Genomic DNA, 14,382 nt, shown 5'->3' with positions numbered 1-14,382 from the left:
TGTCTTCCAATCCATAAACATAGGGTTTATATATTTATATTTATTTAGATTTTTAAAATGTCTGTCAACAATGTTCTTAGCTTTTAGTATAAAATTCTTATACTTTTGTTAAATGTATTAAATATTTTATTCTTTTTGATGCAACTATTAATGGAATTGTTTTCAGATTGTTCATTGCTAGTGTACAGAAACAGAAGTGATTTTATATATCAATCTTGTATGCTGCAACCTTGCTAAATTCATATAGGCAGGCAGTTGTGAGAAGTATGAGAAAAGCAAGGATATGTCTGGATTAGAAAATAATGAGTTGAATAAATAATGACTAGAATGATAGTTACTATTTACTGAGCCTGTTTGTGATAAGTCAGTGCTTCTCATCTTTTAATATGCACATGAATCTCCTGGGAGTCTAGTTAAAATGTAGACTATTGTCAGTGGGTTTTGAATGCAAACTGGGATCCTGCCTTTCTAACAATCTCTCCATAGCTGGTGGCTATCATTTCTTATTTTTAAGCCACAGCAGTCCTGTAAGATACATATTACAGTTTCCATTTTATAGATAAGAAAATGAACTCAGAAGCTGAGCAAATAAGCCAGATTCATAGAAGTGGCAAAATCAGGATTAGAACACAGTTCATTCTAATGCCCAAACTGGGCTCTTTCCACTCCACTGCCGAGATCAGTTGGGATATGAATAATATACAGATGGGAGGAGGTGCAAGTAAGCTTTTCAGTATCACAGGACCTGCCTGGAGTGCATTTGGGTCTGAATTTTGAGGTTATCTTGGAGAACTGATCAGCAACTAAGAGTAAAGGTATGAGACCAAATTATCAGGTAGAAGTCAGATGATACTAGTAGACAGAATTCAGGATTGGAGGAGGTTTACAAATTGGTTCACCTCTGATCAGGATTGACTCCAGAACTGGACTCTGTATACTGCTGCAGTCTACACTTGAGATCATGCCTATTGTTGACTCTTCATGAATTTTCAATTATTGTACTGGGGATAACAGATGGTGAAGTATCAGTGCTATCCCTGAGGGGCCAGGGTAAGGGTTTAGGACTGTGGGTAAGGCTCTGATCATATGGTTATCTATGAAGGACTATGGATAGGTGACCAAATTCCTTTCCAACACTTTTCAGCAGAATGCTAGGGAATTTCCATCACCTTAGTCAAAACACATGAGAATTATTTTTTTGTGTCCTTAGCACCTTTTATTGAAGCATGACCCTTGATGACAATCTGGCAGGCATTATCAATGTCAGCCAAGAAGGGATTGGTGGAGGACACAAATGCAGAAACAATAAGATTCAGAAAAATAATAGCTTCACATGGGATAGATGCCCCCCCCAACAGTTGTACAACAAACACTTGTTCTTTTTCTACAGAAATTGCCCCTGCCCCACCCCCCTCTAAAGACCTACTAATTTGCAAAGAATATAATATGCTGTTACAGAAATATTACCGGCATAGACAACTCCTTTGGCAAAAACGGTGGGAGACACCAAACCCCAGACAGGAGGAAGTAGTCTAAAAATGCGCCTAGCTTCCTCCATTTGGGGCCTGCTACTGGCAGAAGAGCACCTTTAGGGAGACTGAAGTTAAGGCTGAGGCTCTGGTGCCCCTTGGCAGCTTTGGGGCACATCAGGTGAAATGGAGAACAGAACCTGAATCTGGCCCTTGAAAGTGGCTTTTCATCTTTTCACTCTCTCTGTTCCTTGGCTTCCAGTCTCTTTCTCTCCCTTTCTGGGGCTTTATTTTCAGTGTCTCTGTCCTTTCTCTTGGGTTCCCCTTGAGTATTTACTGCTCTTCCCTGGCTGAGTTTGCAGCTGGTAGGACTCAAGGAGACTCAATTACCCAGAGCCCCTTACACTGATTTCTCTCTGTATTTCAACCACTGTACTTACCCATTATCCACTGTGGCCTCTATGGGTATTTGAAAGGAGAAGGCAGAAGTCAAGACCAATAACTCTGTCTTTAGAGAAGTTCCTCAGCCTGCCTTCCAAACTGCTACTTCCTGGCAGGTGGAGGCCTGAGCCCAAGAAATGAGAATAGGCAAGAGACACTGCATCTCAAGAAATACTGGCAACTTTGTAGTGCTATCACCACAATGAGCCTGCCACATCAGCAGTGTGGGGCATCTGTGCCTGTCTGGTAGTTCACCTTTGTCTGCCAAGCTTCACTGCTCAATACAGTTTGGGGATTCTTTTATTAAGTGCTTTGGAAATTGACTCTCTGTGTGAAGAAAGCATTCTTGTGCTCTGATTCCAATTTTAGAATAACTGGAGGTGGGATAAGGGACACAAACAACCAGAGTCAATGGTATTTTTTCAGTTCAGTTCAGTCGCTCAGTTGTGTCCGACTCTGCAACCCATGGACTGCAGCACGCCAGGCCTCCCTGTCTATCACCAACTCCCAGAGTTTACTCAAACTCATGTCCATTGAGTCAGTGATGCCATCCAACCATCTCATCCTCTGTCGTCCCCTTCTCCTCCCGCCTTCAATCTTTCCCAGCATCAGGGTCTTTTCCAATGAGTTAGTTCTTCGCATCAGGTGGCCAGAGTGTTGGAGTTTCAGCTTCAGCATCAGCCCTTCCAATGAATATTCGGGGCTGATTTCCTTTAGGATGGACTGGTTGGATCTCCTTGAAGTCCAAGGGACTCTCAAGAGTCTTCTCCAACTCCACTTTAGTCTGATATACTTAAGGTACATTTAAGGTACAATCATTCTAATGCTGTGGAGAAGGAAATGGCAACCTACTCCAGTGTTCTTGCCTGGGAAATCCCAGGGACAGAGGAGCCTGGTGGGCTACAGTCCATGGGGTCACAAGGAGTCAGACACAACTAGGCACAGCACACAGCACTCTAATGCTGACTACAAAAGCCCAGACCATGTCATGGTGTCCATGTAAGTGGCCACTCTTTTCCCTGGGCTCTATTCCCAAAAAGTTGTTCTGGCTAAAAAAAAAAATCTTAGAAAGATGGGATACAATGGCCTCATTGCCCCAGTAGCAGGACGTCTCAGCCTGCTCACTCTTTGTCTAAGAGCCTGTTAAAAAGAAAAAAGATGGCAATCACAGCTTCTACTCGAAGTACTCCTCCATATTCCTCAACCTTGGCTTAGATAAACCTAGCCTTTTCATAAGCCATCAGCCATCCTGAATAAAGTATAATCCTCCACTTGATGGGAGAATGGCAGGTTGATATTTTAACAGTGGTTCTGACAGCAACAGTGTACTTCAGGTCCCCCCTCCCCCAGGACACCCTGCTGGCAAGGATTCTTCCATTGTTTCCAAATACAATGAAGAGGAAACAGAAGCTAGCAACCAGTATTTGTAGCAGCAGCAGAGTTCCTTGGCAAATTCTTTGGTTGAACGAGGCACCTCTGCTGCTACAGTTAACCTCCAAGGACCCGGAGGAACTCAGCAGTGACTAGAAGTGACGCCTGGGCTGTCTGAGCAGCATTGTACAATATCAAGCATGGGCCCCAGTTAACAAAGAACAGGTAACTGAGCTGGATAACAGGGCAGAGTTTGGCCACATTTCCTTTCCTGCCATCACTCACCTGGGGGCTTTTCCAGGATAGAAACTGGCTACTGGTGATAGGACCTTCACCATAGGAGCAGCATTCATTATTTGTGTGCCTAAGATCCTGGATTATAACTTGTTCTGAGGGGCTGGCCCTGGCTGGAGCTTCCAGCTATCAATGAATTTCGCTTCCTTGAGCCAGGCCACAGGCTAAGAAAACAACAGATAGAGGAGCTCTTCCTGAGCTCACCTCTACGCCTTCCTCAGCTTGGAAATGGCAGAGAAATGAGTGAACCTTTGTCCCTTTCTTTGGTTTCAAGAAAAAGTAAGCAAGAAAAAATTGAAGCCTATTGGGGAACTCTAAGCTCATGGTCATCCAGACTTCAAGGGAAATATAGGGCCAGGCCATAGCTCTGAGTTGGAAGTGAGAACTCCTCCCTCAGACTCTTGTCCGCTATGGTGGGAAGAATTCAAGGCCTTGGTGCCCACTTACCTAGCGATGGTGGATTAAGGCTGATCTGCGGAAAATACTTTCTTTCTCAGCTAACTTCCCCCTCTCCAACTCCCCTCTTACCTTATTAGTTTAAAAAAGAAAAAAATAATAAAGACATAAAAATAAATAAAATCCAAAGGCAATTTAAAATATAACAATCCCCTCTCCCCCAATAATAAAACATGTATCGAGAAGTCAGCTTTAGTAGAGCTATTCCCCATAGTGTGATGCCTTTAGGATAGGCACTTGGAACCCCCAGTAATGTAAAGGCAAGATGAAACCTCAAGTGGTAAGTCAAAGCCTTAGTACAAGGGGAGGGCCACACTAGCCAGGGCTAACAATAGGCCTCCTACCCCTCAGTTAGATGCTGTGGAAGGTGGGAGTAGAGCCAGCTTGTTTAAGCATAGCTCCTTCTAGCAGGGTACCTGGGGATTCTCAACTTTTGCTCACGTTCTGTTAAAGGTCATCTATCTGTCTGTGCTTCCTGCTGCAAAGCTGCAGTGAGACCCTAAAGCTGGTGGTAGGTAAAGTCCTCAAGACAGTCAGATCTCCCTGGGAAATGTCTGGGCCACAAGCCTTGGGACAGAGTGGAGCTGCACGGGCAACTGCTCTCTGAGACTTCAAAGTCTGGGTGGGTGGTGAGTGCAGGATGCTCCTGGTATCCTAGTACAAAGAAGAAGGAAGGCACTTTGTTGGTTCTGTTGTGGGGTGAGTACTTGGCCATACAACCTGAGAAGGCGAGTGTGGTTGTATGATCACACTTTGCTTCAGCTCCTACTTCTTGCTTCTGCTCTCTCTCAGGTAGAAGCTTGGGGCCTCCCCAGGACTTCTTAGCTGGTTGGGAATACCACTAGGTTAAGGGGCAGTGAGAGAATATGGAACAAACTGCTAACTAACTGCTATCTAATTTGCTAATAAACTGCTAACAAGGACTGAAAGCACTTCCCACTGTGGTGGGGCAGGGATGGTATAGGCAGTCTGCTGGTAGAAATTAGAAATTACTGGGCCCCAGGAGCAGGCTCTCCCTGAGACATTTGAGCTGTTCTTCCCCGAGCTTGATCTTCTCTTCCAGCTCTCGCTGTTCAATGATGAGAGCAGATTTCATCTTCACAAAGTGCTGGTAATCTTGGAGCTGGTCCTGAGGCAGGTAACGGGAGACCATGCCAAACACCAACTTCTCCCGACGGTCCACATGCTCCTTCAGCTCCTTGGCATCTGCCAACTGCCCTGTCAGCTGCTGCTTCTTCTCTATCAGCACCAACTGGGGAAGCAGAAGACCAATAAGGGCCATCCCAATCCAGTTATCTCATCAATGCAGTACTCTACGAAGGATGCTCCCACAAACCCACTAGCCCCTCTGCTCAGTCACCAGGTCTAGATTTCCTGCCCTGAAGGCCACCTTCATGCAAAAGACTTTCCTTTCTGTAGCAAGGGGAGGATAAACACAACAGCAATTCTGGACAGGGGGATGTGTGACCACTGTTTTCCATCCCTAAACTGTTTTTACTCTGTGGACCACCACTGGGGTTGGGGTGGAGGAAGGCTCTGACAAAGCCAGCTGGCACATGTTCCATCTGGTAAAAAACCATCACTGTGATGATGGTTTTCAAAATAGTTTGTGAGTGTGAGAGGATGTATCCATGTGTGTATGCAAAAGCATATGTGCCTTTTACTGTGGATTCAAATTTGTATCTAAAATCCACTTGGACAGGAAGAGGTAATGCAGTTTGGGTTTAAGAATGTACATAGAATGCTCCAACCTATGAAACAGACAGCCTCCTAATCTCAACTACTTGATACTATTATTACTATCACTGGCAGCTAGCACTGATTCAGTATTACCTTGTTCTAGGTTCTGTTTTAAATTATTAACATAGATTACCTAATTCAAGTCACACAACCTCATGAGATAGGTAGTAGGGTCATCCCACTTTTGAAGAGATGGAGACAGGATGAGGTTAGGTGACTTTGCCCACAATCACACAGTTAATTAGTGCTAAAGCCAGAATTTCCACTTAAAAGCCAGTGCCTATATTCTTCACACTACGATCTACTGCCTCCCAGACTAGCCAAACCTGAAAGGAGAAGTCCTGGGAAGAAGCATATGGCACTTCCTTTCATCCATACCCTGGAGACCTCAACCCTACCTTCTCCTGGTTGGCGTCTGAATCGATGCTGTTGAGAGCATTCTCCACCCGTGCCAGCCGACCAGAGAGTGACAGCAACAGGTTGACTACTTTGTCCAGGTCCCCGATAAATAAACGGTATTTTTCAAACTCATTGGATTTGCAGAGGGCTTTTAGGTTGGCCTCCACCTCCTCCCCAAGGGCAGAATTGGCAGTGATGTCTTCCAGCAGTCCTCGCTGGGCCTCCCGCAGGACAGAGAGTTTTCTGCCAATGCTTTCAATAAGCTGTACCTAGGAGAAATAAAGCAAAGGATGAGAATGGGGACTGACAGAAACAGATCTGTGCCTGGAACATCTGTTTTGAGATTCAAGTCACAGATGGTGGGCTCTACCCTCGTCATTGGAAACAAAGGAAACCTGAGAGTCATGAGCAATTTCAGTTTTCTGGACGGGTGCCTTTTCCCCCATCCCTTCAGGTCTGCCAGGAATCTCTGTCACCACCAAACTTCTTGGTGTTAGATGAGTGGTACCCACCGGCTAATTCTCATTTGCCAAATGTAATTCACTAAATACTTGCTGTTTGTTAAATATAAAAAGGAATGTCTGTGAGAGCATAGGTTGGAAAAGCACTGCCATCAAGTATTTCCCTGTGCTTCCTTAATTCTCCTTGACTCCATTTTAGTACCTCTGATGTTGATGGCACTGCACTAGATCTTCCCCCACTCAGCTTGACTTCTGAGGCTTTTTGGTTAAGACTGGAGTTCTGGAGTCACAATGACTAAGTTTGACTGCTAGCTCTGCCACTTCCTAGCTATGTGACCTTAGGTGCATTTCTTTTTTTTTTTTTAATTTTATTTTATTTTTAAACTTTACATAATTGTATTAGTTTTGCCAAATATCAAATGAATCCGCCACAGGCATACATGTGTTCCCCATCCTGAACCCTCCTCCCTCCTCCCTCCCCACACCATCCCTCTGGGTCGTCCCAGTGCACCAGCCCCAAGCATCCAGTATCGCGCATCGAACCTGGATTGGCAACTCGTTTCTTACATGATATTCTACATGTTTCAATGTCACTCTCCCAAATCTTCCCATCCTTCCTTTCTCTCTCTCTCTCTCTCTCTTTTGGCTATACCACACAGCATGCAGGATCTTAGTTCCTTGACCAAGAATCAAACTTGTGCCCCCTGAAATAGAAGCATGGAGTCCTAACCACTGGGGTGCCAGGGAAGTCCTTAGGTGAATTTCTTTATGGAGTTTTATTTCATCTGTAGTATGGGGGTAACTGTAGTACCTATTTCACTGAATTGTAATAAGGGTTCAGTGACATAATGCATGCCAAAGGTTTAGCACAGACTGAGTACTCAATAAAAGCAGCTGCTATTATTATTCAGCTATTATTATATCTATTATTATCTCACTCCTCAGAACCTCTGAGGATTAGCTCCTCACGTGTTCACAACAATCACTCTTATGTTCCTGATTTGCTTATGAAGTTCTGCCAGCTCTTTATCTCTTCCTTTACTTTGGCTATTCCCATTCTTTCTTTAGAGCCCAGCTCTGACCCACTCTCCCTACTGGAAGCTCCTGTCCCCATAACTCCTGTCTCAATTATCTTTTTCTTTTCTACACTCTTCAGTCTTTTGAAATGAGAACCCTTGAGAGTGTAATTTGAAGTTGTTCACTTTTTGTTTTCTGTGTGTGCATCTGATCCCTCTCCTACTACTGGCTAAGTTTCTCAAGGGAAGCACTATATGTGTCTTCTGATTTGTCTCCCTATAGGTGTAACCAGTTGTGGAACTGCACTTATGGGAAGGTAGTGTGGTAGACTGGTGTTTTGGAGTTATAGACATCTGGTTTTCAATTCCACCTCCTCCAAACTGTGTAACCTTGGACAAGATACCCAATCCTACTACGACTTCTGTTTTCTCATCTATAAATTGGAGAAGTATGTCTCCTGCCCCCAACCCTCCATTGTTGTAAGTGTTAGATGAGATCATAGAAGTAAAATACTTAGTATAGTGCCTGGTACATTAAGTGCTCGATACATATTTATTGATGCTGTTACTGCTACTCCTACTGCAACTGCCACCACAATCACCAGGCACTCTGAGCTAATGCAACCTGTCTAGCTGCAAGGTCCTTACAAGAATAGACCTGTCCCAGGTTGCCCCCAGCCTTTGCAGTCAGTATCACATTATAGTTAAGGGCAAGGACTCTGATGCCAGACTACATGGGTTTGAACTCCAGCTCTGACACAAAATAGTGCTGTGAACTTGAGCAAATTACTCAACTTCTATGTGCCTCAATTTTACCATCTAAAAGATGGAGTAACAGTATTACTAACTCATAGTGTTGTTATGTGAATGAAATACATAACATAATTAATACATGCTACATGCTTAGAATATTGTCTTGTATATAGGAAATATGCTTCAGTGTACTCTTCCTGGCCAGGAACTCTCAGACCATAGGCCTGTAGTTATCTAGAGCATATTCCTTTCTAGTCATTTATTTAGAGATGTCCAAGGTGACAAAGGACAAGAGAGCCTGCTCTGGGTCTGGGCCAGTTGTCATATTTCAGAAGCGGTCAAAAGTCAGGAGATCACCATTATCTTAGTGTAAAATGTAACAGGTAGACATTTAGGGAAAATTTCAAAACCCACTGGGAATTAAGGATCAATGATATGAATCAGGCAACACAATTAGATGCCAAGAGGCTCTGTTATATCCACACCCTCTAATTTCCCAAACAAAACTCAATGCCAAGGACAAGGGAAGGCTGGGGGCCAAATGATCAACTTGGAAAATCACCTACCCAACCCCAGCTCTTTGGTTCCATAGACCTGAGTGATGAAAGTGGACACAGCCCTTTGTTTCTCAGCACTTGGCTTTGCAACCTGAACTTCAACTCTAGGGAAAGTGTAGTGGATAGAGCTGTGGAGTCATCACAGACCAGCTAGAGCTGAGTGACTGTTCTGGGATATTGCAGATTGGTGACCTTCCTCACCTATTTTCTTCAGAGACAAAAACTGTCCTAGTCCACCCACAATCACTTCAATTCACTATCTGCTGTTCTGTGCTTTGCCATTTCTGATCATTTCTTGCTTCTCCTCGTCAGACATTTATTAGGCTTGCTCCTAATAAAAAGGTCCTGGCTAAGCCAGGAGGAGCCTTGTCATGCTCAGGAAACATGGAATCCAAGGAAGCAGGCATCTGAATCAATAAAACTTTGATTCCACCATGTCTCCTATTCTTTCCCTGACCCTTTGCTTCAGATTGGAAAGTGGTGGGGGTCTCTTGCAAATGGCCTTGAGCTTTTGTACAGGTTGTGTCCTTCATAATAAATATGGGCAGAAGAGCAATTTACATTGAGCTCAGATGTCTACCAAGTAGTAAATTGGGCCTTTGAGGTTGCCATGGAAACCCTATTTGCTTATGAAATAAAAGGGGTAAGTGCAGGGAGGGCAAAGTGATTCCAGGAATTTGATTAGAAACCCACGCTAGGGGTACTTAGAGGAAGAAAGGGGAGGCTTCAGAACAACAACATCATCTCCATTTATCTATTCTAGTATTTTTAAGAGATAATTGATTATACTTGCAAATAAATATTAAAGTTGACTGGCCTATAATTTTTTTTTTCTTTTCTTTCTTGGTCAGTCTGTTCTCTCCTCCAGAAAGTTATAGAGAATACAATCAATTGCTGCCACTGGTTAGAGCTCACTAGCAAAACTTCAGATGTGCCTTGGATAACAAGTTATTTAACAAGGCTTGCTTATTTCAGAGTAGAAAGTCAGAGAGCACTGACTCCGAGTCCTGGATTTACCCTTAGTCTGTAACTCTGGGTAGCCTGGTCCTCTCAACTGGTAAAAAGAACACAGTAATGCCTACCTTGTAGAGTTGTTTTTAGGATTTGAGCAACACTGTGGTGATGATGATGATGATGGTTACTGTATTATTATTATTGCTATTGCCTAGATCAAAAAGAGACTGGAGCTGCATTTGTGAGAAACCCAGAGAGGCTATTTGATTTCTATACTGAAGATATAGGAATGCACCAAGATATTCTGGAGAAGGTAGAAGGCAGGTCAACCTCTAGCCACACTCAAGCAAATGGTGAAAACCTCTAAGGCATGCCAAAAACATCACCTTTTTTTGAGCCAGTTCGTGGTCAATTTCCTCCTCTCCTAGGCCAATCTCTAACATCTCAGGTTGGTCTTTCAACTTGTTCAACAGCTCTGCTTTGGCCACAGAAATATTGTAATAAGCTGAATAAGAGGTAGGGATCCCTGGGGCCCCCTGAGGAGGTGAGAAGTGCTGAAAATCTTGTCTGTGGAAACAAAAAAATGAACATTTGAGTACCTCTGTTGAGAATCTGCTAACCTTTCTGCTTCTTTATTTCTCCATTTGTAAAATGGGACCCAGGTTCACCAAAGAGTTGTAAAATAAGGAAATAATGGACTAGGAGGGCCTGTTCAAACATAAACAGGCCATATGAAGGCTTTTTCCAGAAGCCAAGTTAAGGCCAACTTGAAGAAATGAGAGGGCTATTTCTACATCCCTGACTTCCACAGCTAGTGAGACTTCTTTAGCGATCAATGGGTTTCATCATTAATACTCTACTAAAATCCAGAAAAAAATAGTCTCCTGAAGTTCTGGGTTTCTGATCATCAATGATTCTCCTTGGTTCATGGTCTCAATATATGGGTCCCTAGGAAGGGGCTACATGGTAAGAACATGTCTGAGACCTTAGCTATTCATCCTTTAAGACTGTTGGCCTCCCTCCTACCCATCCTGGATGCCAGCCCACCCCCAGGTCTATCTAGTCTGCTGGCTTACAAAAGCATCCCATGGCTTTCCTGGACACCCTCATCATTTCTTCTTTCTTGGCGGTGCCACTCCTGCTGGAAATAACCCCCCCCCCACACACACACACTGCAGTTCTCCCACAGCAAAGAGGTCACCCAGGACCTCAGCAATTGTCACCATGTTGGAGGCTGGGTTTAGTACCCCTGCCAGAGACTTGTCATGGTGTACAACATCTCTCGTGAGCTCTTCTGAGATTGCCTGATGTGGCGCAGGTCTTTGGCCTGAGAAGAGATAACATCTCTTCACTTCTGGTATATCCCCAATGGCCCCAGCCTCTTCCATGGCTGCAGAATAAAATGGGAATAAAACAAGTGGTGCCCATGGACTTGACAAGTGTAATAGCAAACCCTGTTGTCTTGGGTTCACTGAAGCCTGAAGGGTTGAGGTGCTGCTTATCTGAGCCCCAGCCCATGAAAGAGAACTGCTCCTCAGGAAAGAAGTAGCTCTGGCTCCATGCTGGTTTGGATTTGGACTCTTCCGCCATCAAAGCTTCTGGTCTGATGTGAGGAAAGAAATGAGAAGAAATGCTTCAGTGTTAGGGTTCAGTAATGGAGAGGCAAATAATTCCATCTATGGTTTATGTAAGGGGGAGACCCATACCCACTATGTTCTTGCTGCCTCCCAGCCACCGCTACCCTCCACCTGTCTGTGTCACTGCCCCTTCACTAACCTCTAGCAGTTTGAAAGGAAAAATAGGAGACACTCATTAGTCATTTTTGCAGCTATTTGCAGCTCTTAGATAAAGGTCAAAAATAATGGGTAAAAGGCTCCACAGCTATTTACTGATTCACACTATGCTGTCTCCTAATTCATCATACAAAAGAAATTTAGGCATGCCAATATTTCTCATCCTAGGTATTCATTTTATGTGTAGGTTTTTAAGCTAATAGCATGGATAAGACTGCTACTAGCTAATATTCACATAGTGCTTACTATGCCCAGGAGCTGTCCTAAGACGTGTGTGTGTGTGTGTGTGTGTGTGTGTAAATATAGATATAAAATGTAATGTTCAGGACAACCATTTTACAGATAAGGAACATGAGGCACTGAGAGGTAAAGTGACTTTCCCGGGGTCATCAGACAGTAGATGGCAAATTCAAAATTTAGACCCAGGTGACCTAACTCCAGAATCTGTGCTTTTAGCCACTATATTATACTGCCAAAGGGACAACTTGACGTCATATAAAACCCTGCATGTAAGGAATTTTCTGGCTGGATTATATGTTAGCAGAGAAGAGAGAATGTTCTAGAGGGAATATGAATGTATGAACTTAGGGAATTCCTAAAAGAATTATATAAGAAAAATATTTAGGGCATGTGTGTGAGTTGAGAGTTATGAAATACTGAAAGCAAGCACAGAAGTTTTATTTTTTTAAAGAATGCAGCTATACATCAATTATATGTCAATAAAACTGGAGAAAAATTTTGAAAGTGGATGTGACTCAGTTCCCTAGCAGACATGGCCCTGTACTATATTATAGTGTATCATATCAGGCACTATGTTCTAGGCTCCTTTCCTCATTCACTCCATTAATAGGGCAAAGGTTATTGGAAATCTATAAGATCATAATCTGACTTTGATAACAAAATTTGATATGAAAAGCAGATTCCTTCTCCAGACTACTGAGAAGAAATGCACAGAATCCATAAAGCAAACTATACCTGTACTTGAATCAGTTATTAGATTTAACCAACACTCGATAATTCCACTCACCTGCTTCTATGTGTATCCTGACATTTTTTAACAAAAGAGTATGTGGGTTATAGAGATACTCTAGTTTAACTTGGCTGAAATCAGGATGTCTTTTTTTTTTTTTTTTTTTTTTTTACATTTTAGATTCAAAATATTACACATCTACTTGCCCTTAGTACTACTTTCTCTTATAAAACCTTAAAAACTTCCTGCTGGGTAGAACTCTGTGCTCTCTGAGGGTCTGGAATAGGATCTTCTTGAGGAGTTCCCGGGGTGATGCAGTGGGCACAGTGAGCCAGACAATCTGGGTTCTGGCTACTTATGATCTTCTGCAACTTACTTTATATCCCTGTGCCTCACTTTCCTCATCTAAAAAAATGTAGGAGACTAATGGTATCTATTTCATAGGTTTGTTGTGAAGATTAAGTCAGTCAATACGCAAAAGTGCTTAGAACAATACTTGGCACACAGAGAACAGGCAATGAAATATTAGCTATGTTGGGAATGATGTTCCTTAAATCTCCATCACTCAAAGAAGCGTATATAATTGATTTGTTGCCACCATAAGCCAGGTTTTTGTGCAAATGTTTCCCCTCACATCCCACAGTCATTAAGCAAAAACAAATCTGTAGACTAAGTTATAAAATCCCTAGTACTAGCAATTTCCTTCTCTCTGGACAAGGTGCCACAGTGAACGGAAGTACATAGAAGAGGAAGGACTAGGAGGCTGGAAGGGGTAAGCCTGGGGCTTTACTACCTCTGGTGCACATTGCCTTCTAGGAGACATGAGATCTAAGTGAAGGCCTGGCTACTGCAGGAACCAGAGCTCCCTGAGAGGGGCTGCCCAGAATGGGAAAAGAAGCATAGATTTTTAGAGTCAGATCTGGCTTTGAGTCTTTTCTGTGTAATTCAGAGTTAAGTAGTCCCTTATTTTACTCAGCTTTAGTTTCATTATTCATCAAATAAGGATAAGGGCTCATAGGGTCATTGGGAGGATTCAATGAAATAATAGATTTAAAATGACAAGCAGTGTCTGGCATATAGCATATGCTTAATACATATTCATTCATTCATTTATTCATTCCCTCTTCCAAAATATTAAGTGTCGATTATGTGCTATGTTGGCTTACCTTTTCCCTGCTGTGATAGATAACAATCCACAGTCACTTTCCACAAAGCTTTCTTTTGTGTATTTTCAAAGAATGGGGTTTAATAGAATATTAGGTACTTATAAAATTATTAGAAGACCTAGAGCACAGGATTTTAAGAGTAGCCTTAGGTATTCAAGGAGCTGCAATTTCTATCATAATCAGTGAGATGGGGAATCAAGTGGTCAATACTAGAACTTGGGTTCAGGATCAAAACCCCATCTGTGTTGTATTATTAACTTTGGGCTACATCACTGTTGTAATAAATAAACAACCTAGAAATCTCATTGGGTTAAAATGATAAAACTTTATTTCTTACTCATAACAAAGTTCACTATAGATCATGGAAACTCCATGATGCTCTCTAATTACAATAAGAATGCTTTCAGAAAGATGGGCAACTTGAGAAAGAGCCATTAGAGATCTGATAAGAGATCTCCATGTCTGGGAGCCAGGCCCTGTAAGTGCTGGGCTTGTGGCATGTGAGGCTGGAAAACTTCTTAGCTAGCTCCAGATATGGAGAA

At 42.8% G+C, this 14,382-nt stretch overlaps 1 protein-coding gene across 1 annotated transcript in view; it reads right to left on the bottom strand.

Moving 5' to 3' along the window:
* Window positions 1–1,193: 1,193 nt before the first annotated feature.
* The window catches only part of SHROOM4 (shroom family member 4), a 268,987-nt gene continuing 255,798 nt past the window's right edge, over window positions 1,194–14,382 (bottom strand). The window contains 6 exon segments of the mRNA XM_086388761.1: window positions 1,194–5,283; window positions 6,170–6,439; window positions 10,298–10,478; window positions 10,988–11,082; window positions 11,084–11,321; window positions 11,323–11,514. Of these exon segments, the coding sequence (XP_086244887.1) occupies window positions 5,014–5,283; window positions 6,170–6,439; window positions 10,298–10,478; window positions 10,988–11,082; window positions 11,084–11,321; window positions 11,323–11,514 (1,246 nt within the window). The 3' untranslated portion in view covers window positions 1,194–5,013.

This window comes from Bos grunniens, chromosome X (genome assembly GCF_055505025.1).
Source record: "Bos grunniens cultivar Pamir isolate PY7600 chromosome X, Bosgru_T2T1.0, whole genome shotgun sequence".
NCBI classification, from domain to species: domain Eukaryota; kingdom Metazoa; phylum Chordata; class Mammalia; order Artiodactyla; family Bovidae; genus Bos; species Bos grunniens.
The sequence above is the reverse complement of the archived record's forward strand: the minus strand, read 5'-3'. Positions and strand labels throughout refer to the sequence as shown.